At 34.4% G+C, this 16,212-nt stretch overlaps 2 protein-coding genes across 5 annotated transcripts in view; one reads left to right on the top strand and one right to left on the bottom strand.

Annotated features, from left to right (window-relative positions):
- LOC106091459 (TATA-binding protein-associated factor 2N) overlaps positions 1–5,649 on the bottom strand; it is a 15,802-nt gene extending 10,153 nt beyond the window's left edge. For both annotated transcript variants that reach the window (XM_013257984.2, XM_013257985.2), the window contains exon 1: positions 4,573–5,649. In XM_013257984.2, the coding sequence (XP_013113438.2) occupies positions 4,573–5,248 (676 nt within the window). In that variant the 5' untranslated portion in view covers positions 5,249–5,649. The remainder of the gene's footprint in view (positions 1–4,572) is intronic.
- Positions 1–16,212, top strand: part of LOC106091458 (ATP-dependent RNA helicase vasa) — a 57,051-nt gene that overhangs the window by 26,705 nt on the left and 14,134 nt on the right. For 2 of the 3 annotated variants that reach the window (XM_059366115.1, XM_059366114.1), the window contains exons 2-5: positions 8,962–9,055; positions 9,131–9,329; positions 11,513–11,581; positions 14,231–14,299. In XM_059366115.1, the coding sequence (XP_059222098.1) occupies positions 9,026–9,055; positions 9,131–9,329; positions 11,513–11,581; positions 14,231–14,299 (367 nt within the window). In that variant the 5' untranslated portion in view covers positions 8,962–9,025. Of the gene's footprint in view, positions 1–8,595; positions 9,056–9,130; positions 9,330–11,512; positions 11,582–14,230; positions 14,300–16,212 lie in introns of those variants that run through there. The other variant, XM_013257983.2, reaches the window with a different exon arrangement.

Raw genomic sequence — 16,212 nt, 5'->3', positions numbered from 1 at the left:
ATATCGTATGTTGCGATTATCGATAGTTTGCCAGCTCTAGATATGGGGCATTTGAGTATCACGTTGCCACGATAAGTCTAGATGTTCGTTTGAGGGTTCTTTTGGGCCGGATGCCGCCCCATCCTTGAGACTTCACCTCAAATTTTTAGCGATTAATAACAATAATAATAACGATTATCAATAATAACTATTAACAATAATATTAAAAAAATTAATTAAATTAAAAATAAACAATAATAAAAAATAAAAAATAAACAATATTTTATGATAATAAAAAAATCAAAAAAAAAAAAAACAAAAAAAAATCAATAAAAAAAAAAAATAAATCAAAAAATAAAAAAGTAAAAAAATAAATCAAAAAATAAAAAAGTAAAAAATAAATCAAAAAATAAAAAAGTAAAAAAATAAATAATAAAAATAATAAAAAAATAAAATAAAAAACAAAAAAAAAAAACAAAAAAATTAACGAAAATAAATAAAGGAATAGATAAAAAATTTAAAAATACATATATAAATAAATAAATAACAAATTAATGTAAAAGCAAACAATAAAAAGTATAAACCTGTAAATATAAAATAAAATATAAATATAAAAAACTAAATATTAAAAAGCTAATATTAAAAAAATAAATATAAAAAATATATGAAAAAATAAACACAAAAAAGAAAAAATAATTATAAAAAATTAATAAAGAAATAAAAAAAATGAATAAATAAATATAAAAAAATCAATAAATAAGTATAAAAATATTAATAAATAAATATAAAGAAATTAATAAAAAATAAATAAATATAAAAAATAAATTAAAAAAGTAGGTTAATAAAAAATAAAGGTTAAAAGAATTAATGTAAAAAATCAGTACAACAAAATAAAAGTATAAAAATTAATATAAAAAATAATAAAAAAAAAAAACAAATATAAAAAATAAATAAAAAACAATAAAATAATAGAAAAAAATTAACATAAAGAAATGTATATAAAAAATTAATATGAAAAAATAATAAAAATAGTAGAAAAAAATAAAAAAAATTAAAAAAATTTAATAATAATGATTTGAAATAATCTTTTGCATTTGCAGACGTTTATAGACATATTAAATCTATGAGTTGCATTTTTTTTTTTTGTTATTTGTAAAACATTGTGCCATCCAATTTTCTGTTCAAGCTTTAATTGGTTGCGGACAATCAGCGGTATCGAGCGGAGAGTCTCGGTGAGAGGTCGGGTGGCACCTGCTCTGGCACAAATACTGAGTGCCTATTATGCTCGATATGACAAGGCGAGTTTTGGAGCCTTTAAATAACCAATGGCCACATTGTTTCGCGGCGATCGGTGCTTTGGACCGGAACGAGCTTGCTCACCTACAGGAGCTTGAAATGTGGTAATAACAACAATTGAAAATACTGGGACATTTATACACAATTAAAAATACTGGGACCTTTATATATAACCCCCTTACTTTGAGTATGCTTTGATTTGGTTCTCGTATCTAAACAGAAAGCCCAATTTTTAAGGGACTTGGTCATGTCATGTGTATTACCATTACTGATTTTTGATATAGCATTCATATAAATCCTTATAGCGATTTGATTTTTATTTCAAAACCAAAAAATTTTACTTCTTTTGCTATTTATTTATTTATTCATTCAGAGCATGTAACAAAAAGCCACAAAAATGTCCGATGTAGATAATTACAATGGGCGACTCATTGCTATTATTTTTTTTTTTTTTTGTTTCCATAATACCTCGCCTCTAGACTTAGATTTTTGGATTAGCCATTTTTGCTTAAGCCATTATTTCACAATGCTTGTTCGAATTAATCTGCGAAAGAAAACAAAAAACATTTTAAGCGGTATTTGCTTAATCATCCTATGCAAATCTTGACCACCGGGATGTATTGAACTAATATATATAAGTATTTTTAGGCATTTTAGGCGCATTTCAATTCCAGTCATGTTGAGTAAAACTAAGCCCACATAATTGTCTTTTAAATATCTTTGTACCTGAGCCTTTAAAAAAAGAGGCTTATCTTGAATTGGGCAGCTGCGACCAAAATCGGGAAGTTAAGGGAGGTTTTTGTTTATGCAGCAGCTAGGAATTATGAATTCATGCTACAATATTCGATATTCTAAGCAAAATGGACTTCCACATTGTCGAATCAGCTATTTGATAGGAAATACTGTACCTGAGATTTGGACGGTCTGAAAATATAATATTCCTGATCATAAAAGGCAAAGGATTTCTGTATAAATGGCTCCCAAAAGATTTAGGTTTATGGAAAATATCCGGTACCTGTGATATAATTGTATTTGCATGCGGAGGTTGCTATCCTTGTTAAGCTCCAATAGGTAATCAAGCTCGTGTTCGGTTCAAAGGACCAATTGACAGGGAACATATGCAAATGCAAATTTGCACATGAACATTCGATTAAGAAACTGGGAGCAAACTTCTCGCAAATCAATGAGTGTTGCCGATTCAATTTTAAGCTCAATGGAACATATGGCCCTTGGTTTTTTAATAGCTCGCCTCGTCATATCAAAAAACAGGCACTCAGCACTTAAGCAAGAGCCGATGCCGTTCGGCTTCTGTCTGATGCCGCTGATCCGGATTGATAGGTAGCTGTTTGTGGAGTATTAGACTGCCACTGCGGCGATGACACTAAAGACGGTGGAGTGTATTGGATAGAGAATAGAAGCAGGTCATAACATCGTGGGATATTCGATGCGACGGTAGGAGTCATAACTGATTTGAAAGGGGTTTCAGATAAGGTGCCCAGCAAGGACTTCAAGTCGTACGAGATGCTGCCGCAGTCTTTGTTTGACAAAACCCATCTGGTAGTTCAAGCTACACGTATAGCTTAAAGAAAAGGTCCAGCCGTCCACATTTAGAAACCACAATCTTAATTATTTTGCTTAGGTTCAATACTAACCAGAACGGTAAGATCGCAAGTCTTGGATTGTAAGAAGAATAACGTCTCTACGCATGACACAATCTTTATCATTTTGATGCCGGGCCATAGGGGGTGAGGGGGAATGAGAGATCAAGGACGACAAAAACCTATGTGGAAAAGATGCGGATAGTGACAAGTCGTGGCTATAGGTTTGTAAGATCATTATGGCATCATTTTGCTACCGGGACATTTAGCACATTTATAGGTGTGACAAATGATAGAGTGTTTAGGGCATGTGGAGAAGACAAGACTTTGAGGCCTTTATAATTCTTTGGGATAACTAATTGTTGGCTCCTTCATTTCTTCTTTAAACCTCTGTCATAGTTTGGTATACTCCTAAAGCTATATTTACAATATTTCTTATTGCTAATCCTCCATTTGAAGGCATTTTTCACATTTTTTTTTTTTAATTATTTGTTTTTGTTTACTTGGCTCTGACTCTTTCCCCCCTCTTAGTTAACAGATTGTTTAAATTACGCACTACATTTAAAAAAAGTACCATCGCAAATTCTTCTATAGGTTGAAAGTAGCAAAGGCACGCAAAGCAGCGCGCAATACGACTCTATCATCTCTGTTGTCTCAAAAGGCGGCGGTTTTTTTCAGAGTTTTGTTTTCCTCAGCAATATTGCTGAGGCGAGAATGTGAAACACGACAACGACGACGAATGGCAAGTCAAAGAGTATGTGGAGACTATTTTTAAACACATGTATGTGCATGCATATTTTGTTTTTGGTTCTTTTTCGTGTTCTTTTTTGGATTCTTTCAAATGGCGATCACATTTTTTCGAATATTTTGAAAGAAAAAATGGCAAACAAAAAGGAAATGTTTAACACTTTTCAGAAAGAATTGAATGAGAACTAATTCATAACAAAAAATAATTTACACTTTTGGTGGGGTGCTAAGGAGAAGGGGAGATGGGAAGGAAAGCAGGGGGAAAACACAAGATAGTGGGATGAAGAAAAGTGGCAGCACATTAGGCATTAACAAAATATTCTCTGCCTCCCGCATAGATAAGGGAGAAGGAACGTGGTAGCAGTAATCGTTAGGTAGTTTGAGTTTTTGTTCTTTTCTTTTGTTGTTGCTTGTCTGTCAGATTTAATGTTTTTTTTTTTCGTTTCGTTTGGTGGACAATCGAGCATGGTGTTGCTTGTTTGCCTGACGCGATCATCATCGTTGTGGTGTTTTACTATGCCATTAACCCCACTTCTTGATGTTGGTTGGTTCGCCGTTTGAACGGCTGGCTTGGTGCTCTTATCACCTCATCATCATTATTGTTGCTAGCGAATAACGAATACGACGACAACGAAGACTATGAGCAAGGCGCACCGCGCGCACACAACCATATGTTTTTTTCTGTTCTTTTTGCGTTTTTGAGGTTTTGTTTTCCATTATCCCCCATGCCATGCCTGTTTTAAACCTTGGTTATTTTTCTACTTTTTAATTCAAGAAAACCAAACTTTTGAAAATTTGGTGGGAAATTTGATCATTGTTTACTGCAGCAAGTAATTAGTGAATGAATTTTTTTCAAGACTTGTGAATGGGGGGGGGGGGGAACTTTATTTTTAAGTAGGAATTATTTGTTCATATGTATGTATGTAGTTAGGTATATAGGTTGGAAACTCACCAGTTCTGTCCGAGCCAGATTGACGATCAAATTCCCGCTTACGATTGCCTCCTTCAAAATTGCGATTGCGTGGGGCACGATCGCGTGGGGGACGATCACCACGATTATTGAATTGTTGGCCACCTTCGCCGCCAGTTCCAGCAGCAGTAGCATTATTGTTCTCACCACCTTGGCGTACATTGCGACGGTTATTGCGTTGTTCACGTGTTTCTCCATTTTGTTGTCTAAAGTTGACATTGCGTTGTTGTTGCCCTTGACCACCTTCACGTGCTGACACCACAGCCTCACCATTATTGCGTTTGCGATTGGCGCCAGCGCCACCAGCATTGACAGCAGCAGCACCAGCCCCACCTTGTTTACCACCACCACCTGGAGCTGCGACTCCACCACTGCCTGGCTTTTTGTTGTCGTTCCTGTTCATGGGTTTGTTCTCCTTTTCAGCTTGGTTGGTCGATTTCTTCGCATTGGGATTGGTGGCCTGGCCTTTGTTCGTTGTCTTGTTGCCACCAGCAGCACCACCAGTTGTGGCCGCTCCAGCAGGGCCGCCCGCCGTTGTTGCCGTAGCAGCAGCAGTCTTAACCTGCTTTTTCTTCTTGGCAACAATATTATCTAATGGATCACTAATATCTTCGTCCATGAACAAAAGTTCATAACGATTATTCCCAGCAGAATCCATAATTGTGTGTGAAAATTGATTTTATTTTGTGAGCTTTTCTCTACTTTTTATTCACTTCTCCTTTTTTTAATTAAAAATTTTATACTTTTATCCTCCTCAAAGTTTTGCACCCAAAATCTTTTAGCGGACTGCAATGTATTTTGTGTTAACCTTAATTTTGGTTATTTTTGCGTTCTTCTTCTTGCTTTTTCAATAGTCTCACGCACACACATAAAGCTTCGTTCTGTGTACACACACATACACCCAATTACAAAATTCACAGTGGATGGATGGATGACTGATGGAAAAAGAACGACGAAGAAACAATTCTCACTCTCTCAGCTATGTCTCTCGTCTCGTGGTTTGGTTTTGATGAAATCTTTATTTTTGTTGAAGTCTTCGTCGCGGGTTTAGAACGCTACATGCCTTGCAATTGAAAAATAAAGCATGAAAAGCATGGTAGTATACACATCGGTATCAAAAGAGGGAGCTCGCTAAAATAATCTCTTCTCTCTCTTCTTTGCATTTATTCGCTAAAACTCTCTTTGCTCTCTCTCGTCATCCATGTATTGTGTGTATGTTTCACCCATACACACACGTAGGTAGAAAATTCTTTTTTTCATCGCGTGTGTGTTGAGTGGTCCCCACCAGTTTGACAGTTGGTTTGATGCACGTGTGTATGTTCACACTCAGTGCATATGTGTTGGTGTAAAAACACGAGTTTGCTTATCGAAATAAAAAAATGGCTGTGTTTCGTTGGCCTAGTGCACACAGGTCATGTTTTGTTTGCATAAGTAGCGTGCTTGTCAATCTGGATTGATTGACAAGCACGAGGGAAAATGTTTATGGGACGTTTTCACCATCAAATTAAATGTTTTATTTATGGAGTTCAGCGTCCATTTGGGAGACCGCTAAGCTGTTGTCATGTCTACATTAACTTGTTTTGCTTTTGTCGTTTTGCAAAACATCTCAACCCTTCACACTAGTTCAAATGTTTTGGAAATTGCACTTTTTCACACTCAAACATAAATGTTATGATGTACTTTTTAGAGCATTATAAAGGGAAAACGAGCCGTTTGCTTAAAACAGCTTTTTTGGTCTGCATAATGTATTAACTAAAACAACCCAGTCCATTTAGCTGTTGATAATGCCATGTCTGCCCAACTTGTTGCTTAATAAGGCGTTCATACCGAAGCTGTTTTGTGTGAGTCTCTAGTTTTCCCTTTATAATGCACTGAAAACAACTCGTTTTTAATTTGTAAATTATGTTTTGCAAATTAAATTTTTTAACAATTGGGATTGTTTTTTATTACTATGTTCACACCAAAGCTGTTTTGAGCAAACAACACGTTTTCCATTATAATGCTCTGAAAACAACTCGTTTGCAACAAGAACAAGTAATTCAAAGCATGTGAGTCCAAATAAATGCCTAAATTGTGCTAAATAAACACAGCTTTGAATAATGTCAAATAATAAAAATCAAATTTCTACCTAAAAAATTTGTAAAATAAACCAGCATTTTATAGACATAGCGAGAGAAAATAAAACTTTATAATAGGCAAATATAAAATTTAAATTGGACTGTAAAAAAATTAAATTTGCAAAACATCTCAGTTGGTGTGGATTGTTGAGATGGTTTCCGAATCCAGTGAAGTGAAGTCAGCATAGACAGCATAAAATTTAGTTTATTTTATAATTTTTTGGGTCGTAAGCTTTGAATGGCTTGTTTTTGTGACAAACGAGTCGTTTGGCCCTTATTAATTGTAAAGGAAAAACGTCTTGTTTTCAAAACAGCTTAGCGATTAATCTTATCGCCGTTTATTAGAACATGTGGTGTCAGCATTCCATCTGGAACATATTTATCCAATGCGTTTAATCATAAGACAGGATTCATATAATAAGGTTAAGCCAAGCGACCAGCCGACATACAATTTTTTTTTAATTATATCAGTACTTGTCATTGAGGATGTCAATTTGTTCTCTTTTTACATTCATCCTTTGTTTACGTTTTCTCCCCTATGACGACATTTTCAATCGGCAGATTTGACATTCTTAATGATGTTCATGGGGCCTATCAACTTTTGGTTTTCGCGACTTAACCTTCTATTAGTGAATCCTGCACGTCATTGAACATCCTGTAAAAGTCGGCATTTAATCTCTATCTACCCGCAGAACAGAATAATGTCCAAAGTCCCCAGTCTGAGGGCAATCTTCGTTACAAAACTTCCAAAGGCTCAGGTTTCACACAACAAGGTTAAGCCAAACAATCAACCGACATATGAATAATTTTTTGAATTTTCGTTATTAAGCTTGTCAAACTTCGCTTTGGTAACGTTTTTCTTTCTTGCTTGCAATGTGCGTTTGTTAATATTCAAATTCAAATCCAATTAATAAAATACACAAAATTTAAACATTTCAAGGCGTATTTGGAAAAGATGTGAAATAGAAAGAAAAAAATGTATGGATGTGCAATATGCTTAATTTTGTAAGAGAAAAATTTTACTGTCATTTGTTAACATTCACAATAGGCAGAATTTTTCAATATTAATGATGAACATGGGTTCACTTTATGTTTTTGTAAGTGACTTAATCTTCTATTAGTGAATCCTGCTAAAGGCCTAAGGCAGACAATAGCATTCAGCTTCTCTCTCGGGGCAATCTTCCTTTCTCCAGAGATCACCATCGCTGAGGATGGAATAGTTGTTCAAAGCTCGATGGCGCACCAGACCATGCATAGGTGAGGATCGGCCGAACAAACGCCGTAAAAACATGTAGTGTACCGTCCCCGGCCTAAGTCCCCAACTCATTCCTATCGAGTAGCGACAGAAATAGAGCACATTCAGTCCCCCTATTGACCATTTGTTCTTCAGCTTAGTTACAGGTCAAAAATCACGCCCACGAACATGGTCTTCGAAGAGAGTGGAAGCTCTATCCCATATAAGACAAGTCCCCTTTAAACACCCAGATTTCTCCTCCTGATGAAAAGTAAAAGCTCAGTGTTTCTGGAATTTGTAAAACTCCAAACGGGATAGTAGGAGGGGAACGACCACACACCTTGACGATGTCTTCCTCGGGGGCAACAAAACTCTAGCCATAAAGAGACAATTTCAAACAGGCCATTTTTTCTTATTGGTGTATCCGAAAACATTACTTATTTATACAATTCACTTGTTGAGATTTTATTTCTCTCATTTGCATTTCACTTTTTTTTAAACATTTTTTTAAATCTCATTTGCATTCCCTATTTATGAGGTTTTTTTGAATCTCATTCGCATTCCCTATTGGCTAGTCATTCACATTCCCTATTGTCTAGCTAATCATTTTTGTTGCATTGCAAGTTTCCCCATACGTTGTCAAAAGGGAAAACGGCACAACAAAAATATGGATGTTAAACAAAGCATATGTTTTGTATATAAAATGAGGCAAAAAGATGAATTTCCCAAATTGCAATTATGATTCAACCGCAAAATGTTATATCGTCCAAAGAGTTGTGCCGCATATGTGCTTTTCAAACCATCAAATGTGCAACACACGCACAAATTTTTTTAGTTTTTGTATTAAGATTTAAAAAACTTGCAATTCAGTTTTAGCCGCTAAATGCTCCTTCATATTCTGGGAGAACTTAAAACTGCATTAGAAAAAACTATGAATTATCTTCAACAAATCAATCAACTTTTTTCGGGCGATGATTGCCAATCTATAATGCAAACCCAATTATCATCATGCCATTTCAGGAAATCTACTAAAGCCTGTGCTAGACCATTACTCAAAGCCGTTGAAAGGAAAACCAGAAGCAAAATGTCGGATTGGGGTGATAACGATACTGAGGTAAGTTAAACCAAGTGAGAATTATAGCAATTGCTTCATTTATTTCATTAATGGATGGTTCCTTTCTGCTCCCAGGTCGTTGGTGGCAAAGGGTTTGGCAACAACGATCAATACAAAAACAATGATAACTATCAAAATGAGAATGATGGTGGCTTCCAGGATCAGAATGACGGAGGTGATGACAATGGAGGTTATAACAATAATCGCAATGGCTTTGGTGGTGGCTTTAGAGGGCGTGGAGTCGGTGGCAGAGGACGTGGTGGCCGTGGAGCAGGTAATGTAGACTAAATTATTTCCAAACTTGAATGAATTTATATTAAAAAAGTAAAAGCGCCAATTTTGACCCGGTCGAAACTTTGATATCCACCCACCACAGGGTAAAAAAGGAAAAGTACCAAGATTGACCTGGTCGAAACTTTAATACATATTCAGTTTTTTTCGAAAAAAAAAAAAATAGAGCAAATCGGGGGATGAACATCAGAAAGTTAAATGAAAGAATGGTTATAAGTGCATCTCACCTACAGCCCGGCACGGGATAGCTGTGAGCAGCACTCAGGCTGGAACATTGAGGTCCGATCTGTGTGGTGCTCATTGCTATAACGAGAAGCTTAGCTGCGAGCTACTGGGCGCGTCCACAGATTACGGATAGTGGAATGCCCCATACGTAGTAGCTGCAACGGCAGTCGCGGCCAATCAGCGTTATCGAGCGCAGATTCTCAGTGAGAGGTCGGGCGGCACCGGCTCATGCACAAATACTGAGTGCCCATGATGCTCGATATGACAAGGCGATTTGTTGGCACCTTTAAACAATCAAAGGCCACCTTGTTCCCGCAGCGATCGGTCCTTTGGACTGGAATGAGCTTGCTCACACAGGAGCTTGACGAGGATCGTCACCTCCACATGAAAATATGGACATGACAACAAATTAACTTTTTTTATACCCACCACCGAAGGATGGGGTTATATTCATTTTGACACTCCGTTTGCAACACATCGAAATACCCATTTCCGACCATATAAAGAATGTATATTCTTGATCAGCGTGAAAATCTGAGACGATCTAGCCATATCCGTCTGTCTCTTGAAATCACGCTACAGTCTTTAAAAATAGAGATTTTGGGCTGAAACTTTGCACAGATTCTTTTTTGGCCATAAGCAAGTTAAGTTCGAAGATGGGCTATATCGGACTATATCTTCATATAGCCCCCATATAGACCGATCTGCCGATTTGGGATCTTAGGCCCATAAAAACCACATTTATTATCCGATTTTGTTGAAATTTGGGACAGTGAGTTGTGTTAGGCCCTTCGACATCCTTCTTCAATTGGGCTCAGATCGGTCCATATTTAGATATAGCTGCCATATAGACCGATTCACCGATTTGGGGTCTTTGGCCGATAAAAGTTACATTATCCAATTTTGCTGAAATTTGGGACAGTGAGTTGTGTTAGGCCCTGCGACATTCTTCTTCATTTGGCATATAAAAGGTTTCCGATTTCGCCGAAACTTAGGTGCTCTATCGTATCGAATGAAATTTCATTTCGTATTTAATGGGTGTTTTACCACTTTATTTATAAGTTTGTATGTCCAAGTTTTTATAAATAATGCTCGATTCAAACATTCCCGATCTTAAATTTCTAAAATTCCGACCAGTAAAGCGAAACAAACCACAATAGAGAAATACAATTCACAATAGAGAGATTTCGAACGTTTTAACTCCTTCACGTATGCGGTAACTCGGTACCTGATTAGTATTTTGCAAATTTCGAAGGCATTGCGGTGAGATTTTCTCGATCAAAATTGCAATACAAACTAATTAGAATACGAATATCTCCGAAACAAGACGAGATATTGTAGACCTCAAGCGGACTTTTTTGAAGGGATTTTTGGTCACTTTACAGGAAACGAAGATTTGGCAGCCCCAACAAATTTTCGAAATACTGAGGTGACCAAATTTTGGGGCCTGCCAGAAGGCGCCCGGGTAAACTTAGGTCCTTGATCTCGCGAGCCCCTATGCTTTAACCATTCTAAATACTATAGCGATATCTACCCGTTGTCACACGGGTATTTTTCTCACCGTGCGTTCAATAATTTCTTATGTCCGGGTCCCACTGTTTACATATTCCGACATTTAGATGTTATCGTATTCATATTCTTGTAATGCAAAAATAGACTTCCTAGGTATTATTGTCGGTGTTATCTATAGGCGATATAGATTAGATCGCAGATAATTATTTGGAAGGTACTGCAAACGGTGCTGGAGACATCTTAATTACTTAATTCAAAAACTTAACATTTTTAAAAAATTTTCAATGGTTCTGATACACAAAACCCGGGACTACCGAAATAATTTTGTAACTTTATAACATAGTAGAGTAAAAGCAGACATCTTTGTCTAAAACGAATATTTAAATTGCATTTTGTTTGAAATGTAAAATAATTTTAAATTCATTTTAGGTCGCTTTAGCGGAAACAACAGATATGAGAAGAATGGAGATGATAATGATGAAAATGGAGGATCCTATGGTGAGTATACACACTATTTAATGTTATATCTTATATTTTTATTTTTTTATAGCCACCACCGTAGGATGGTGGGGGTATACTAATCTAGTCATTCCGTTTGTAACACCTCGAAATATTCGTCCAAGACCCCATAAAGTATATACATTCTTGATCGTCTCGACGTTCTGAGTCTATCTTGCCATGTTCGTCCGTCCGTCTGTCGAAATCGCGATAGAGGTCGAACACGTTAAGCTAGCCGCTGTGCATAGATACTTCATATTAATGTAGGTCGTTGAAGATTGCAAATGGATTATATCGGTTCAGATTTAGATATAGCTCCCATATAAACCTATCTCCCTATTTGACTTCTTGAGCCCCTGGAAGCGGCAAAATTTTTCTGATTGGCTAAAATTTTGCATTTAGTGTTCTGTTATGATTACCAGCAACTGTGCCAAGTACGGTCCAAATCGATCTTTAACCTGATGGAGCCCCCATGTAAACCGATCTCCAGATATGACTTCATGAGACCTTACAAGCGGCAATATTTGTCCGATTTGGATGACGGTTTAAATCGGTCTTTATCCCGATATAGCTCCCATATATAAACCGATCCCACCATGAGACTTTTTGAGCCCTTGCAATTGTTGCCCGATTTGGCTGAAATTTTGAATGTAGTCCCTAAAAACTATAAATATAGAGCTTGAACACCCAAATTGTCTTGGTGAGCAAATACGTTCTACTTGGGGGTAGTTATGGTGGTGGGACGTTCCCTAGACGGTTGGTCCCAAATGTTGATATCAGATACGTGGTCTACTCCCGCATACCTTTAATTTGAGCCCCATATTTCCATAGTCGGCAAACATGACCGGCTTGGGGGTTGTTTTGGGGGTTGGGCGGCCACTCAGTGACTTGGCTTTGAAAATATGTATCAGATTCGTGTTCTACTCTAAAATACCTCTTATTAGAGCCTCATATTGCAATGTTTAGCAAATACTTCCTATTTGGGTGGTGTTATGGGGGTGGGGTGGCCCATAGACACTTCCCGAACATTGATATTGCTATATTGCCCATATTGCTATGGTCGTAAATTTGTATTCTTGGGGGGATGTTCTCGGGGATGGGCGGCCCCACTAACACTTGTTCTCACATCTGGATATCAGATTCGTATTCCACACTCAAATACCTTTCATTTAAGCCCCATATTGCCATGGTCAGTTAATAAGTCCTGTTTGGGGGTGTCTTGGGGAAACATTGTCCCAAATTTAGATATTAGGTTCGTAGTTTACTCGCAAATACCTTTTATTTGAATCCCATATTGCGATGGTCGGTAAATTTAGGTGTGTTATGGGTTGGTCCCCCAAACACTTGGTCCGACTATTGGATATCAGAGACGTTTTCTAATCTTCAATACCTTTCATTTGAGGTCCCATATTTTCGTGATTGGTGCATATAAATATATTTGGTTATATACCCCATCCGAAATTTGGGGTATACAAATTTTTGTTTGTAACCTACAAACACTATACACACTATAAAAGATCACACAAAATTTCGCTTAAATTGCACCCCTCATCTCCGAGATCTGGCGTTTCTGAAAATTAGGGTAAGGGGGAGGGTCCGCTCCCCCTTCAGATATCAAAAAAAGTAGTGCCCTATTTTCACCACGGGATCATTATGCACCATCAGTGAAAATTTCAAGAAAATCGGTTCAGCCGTTTCTGAGTATAAGGAACACACAAACTAACAAACCTACAAACACAAATTAATTTTTATATATAAGATTTATATTTTTTTATAAAATATTTCTTTTTTTTTAAATATTTCTTTTTTTTTTATAAAATATTTTTTTTTTATAAAATATTTTTTTTTATAAAATATTTTTTTTTTATAAAATATTTTTTTTTTATAAAATATTTTTTTTTTATAAAATATTTTTTTTTTATAAAATATTTTTTTTTTATAAAATATTTTTTTTTTATAAAATATTTTTTTTTTTATAAAATATTTTTTTTTTATAAAATATTTTTTTTTTATAAAATATTTTTTTTTATAAAATATTTATTTTTATAAAATATTTATTTTTATAAAATATTTATTTTTTATAAAATATTTTTTTTTTTTATAAAATATTTATTTTTTTTTATAAAATATTTGTTTTTTTTTATAAAATATTTATTTTTTGTTTTATAAAATATTTATTTTTTTATAAAGTATTTATTTTTTTTCATAAAATATTTTTTTTTATAAAATTAATTTTTTGTATAAAATTTATTTTTTTATAATTTTTTTTTTTTTTTTATAAAATATTTATTTTTTTTATAATATTTATTTTTTTTATAAAATATTTTTTTTATAAAATATTCATTTCTTTTTATTAATTTTTTTTTATAAAATATTTTTTTTTATAAAATATTTATTTTTTTTATATAAAATATTTTTTTTTTTATATAAAATATTTATTTTCTTTTTATATAAAATATTTATTTTTTTTTATAAAATATTTATTTTTATTATATATTTATTTTTATAATGATATATTTAATTTTGTTATGATATATTTATTTTTTTTATAATATATTTTTTTTATAAATATTTATTTTTTTTATAATATATTTTTTTATAAAAAATTTATTTGTTTTTATAATACATTTATTTATTTTTATATTTAAGGTCGCGGTGGAAACAACCGATATAATAACCATGGGGATGAGAACAATGATGAAAACGGAGAATCCAATGGTGAGTGATGTTACCCTTAAATATATTATGCATTTTGTTTTGAAAGTTTCATGTTAGAAGTATAGTTTTCCTGTTTATTTCGAAATCATTAATTTACTACTAACATAGTACGACCTAAGAGTTAACTTTATATATGTACGAAATATTGTTTGTTTTTCTAACATCAATCTTAGCAAAAAATGAAAATCCACGGCGAATTATTTACAAAAATCCCATATTTGATTTAATACCAATAAGGCGTCCCAATCAAGACGAGTTATCCTTCTTGAGCGGTTTCATTAAACAAGTGCCAGCATTATTCAAAAAAGCAAATCTTATACAACAACATGTTATACTAAAGTTTATAATGGAAATGTACGAAAAGTTTCTTAAAATAGAGCAGGACAAGGATGCAAAAAAGACTAAAAAAAAGAAACAAAGAACTACAGCACCACGCTGTGCTGAAACGTTTTGCGATGGCATTAATAATCTGCTGCTGCATCCGGAGGCTGTGAGACTCCAAAATATTCCGATCGATTACGATGAGGGATGTAATGAACGTCTTGGATTTGAAGATTTAAAAGAAAAGGAGTTATTGGCTATGTTGTTGTCCTCAACAATAATGTCCGAAGAAAAAGAACAACTTGGCTTTGTGGAAAGATTTCAGCAAGATTTTATTAATCTATTGGATTCAATGGACTCTATGTCAATGCAATTGGGAGAGCATTTCGAAGTTGAAAGAGGAAGTTTTACTGCTGAACAACATCAGATTGGGGCATCAATTTCTCCAGTTGATTCTCCTGATCAAATCAATTTGAGAGCCCAACAGAAACAGAGAAAGCACTTCAAAGATACCACAAAACAAGGCAGCGATATGTTGACGACGCCTCAGACTCGCTATAATTTAAGAGCAAGAACTTCTAAGGTTTCTATATCTCCTCTAATGGATTCACCGCCTATAAGGAGAAATCGTTCGATTTTGCTGCCTGCAGCACCACCACCATCATCCTCCGAACAAAATGGACGGGTATTCAATCAAAGACGTCGCTATCTTGCAGAAAACGATTACAGCTTACGATTTCCCATGATGCGTCGGAAAATTGTTGACATTTTATCTTTGCCAAAGCTCAAAAACAAGCCATATTCCCACATATGCTTTTTTCCAATTGATTTGGAATTAATTCGAGAAGAATTCTCATATGGCTGCCCAATGGTTTTGGAAGAAAATTCCGAGTTTAGTTCTTCACAACCGTCGATGATAATAGTGGATGACGCACAAAATGCACAACATAATAGACATGCTGATACAAGAAGTGAACTTGATGCAATTAAGCCACCGTTACAACAACCCAATACCAGCACATCAACTGTTGAAAATCCTTCTAGTGTTATTGAAGCTCGTCAGGAATTAAGCGGCATGATAAAAGCTAGTGACAGTTTGTCTCTACTCTCTAAACCTCTTCTTCAACCTTTATCTCCTCAACTGCAAGTACAAGATTCGCATGGTCTTCCGCAAATAAGTGAAGAGCTGATTGGTATGGACAGCAATAACTCTTCGATACCACCGCTCGTATTTCCCCATCATATTGATTTGGCAACTTCTATAGGGTAAATTTTGTTTTTTTTTTTGTAGTATGTTTCTTTAAAACAACAAATCTATTCCAACTTTAATCCAAAGGGTGTGCGAGTGAGGGTGGATTTCATAAAGAAAAATTTATCGAAATTTTTTGTTAAAAAAAATCATAAAATTTTTAAAAAAAATTTATTTAAAAAAGTTCGAAAAGTTGAACTAAATAAAAAAAAATTATTTTTTTATTCGTTAATAATTTATTTAATATACATACATATTTATTAATATTTTTATTGATATTTTTGGTAATATTTTTTACTATGAAAGCAACAGTTCTATAAAAAAATTAAAAAGATTTTATAAA

This window comes from Stomoxys calcitrans, chromosome 3, assembly GCF_963082655.1.
Source record: "Stomoxys calcitrans chromosome 3, idStoCalc2.1, whole genome shotgun sequence".
In the NCBI taxonomy this organism is placed as follows: domain Eukaryota; kingdom Metazoa; phylum Arthropoda; class Insecta; order Diptera; family Muscidae; genus Stomoxys; species Stomoxys calcitrans.
This window is presented reverse-complemented; position numbering and strand designations above follow the sequence as displayed.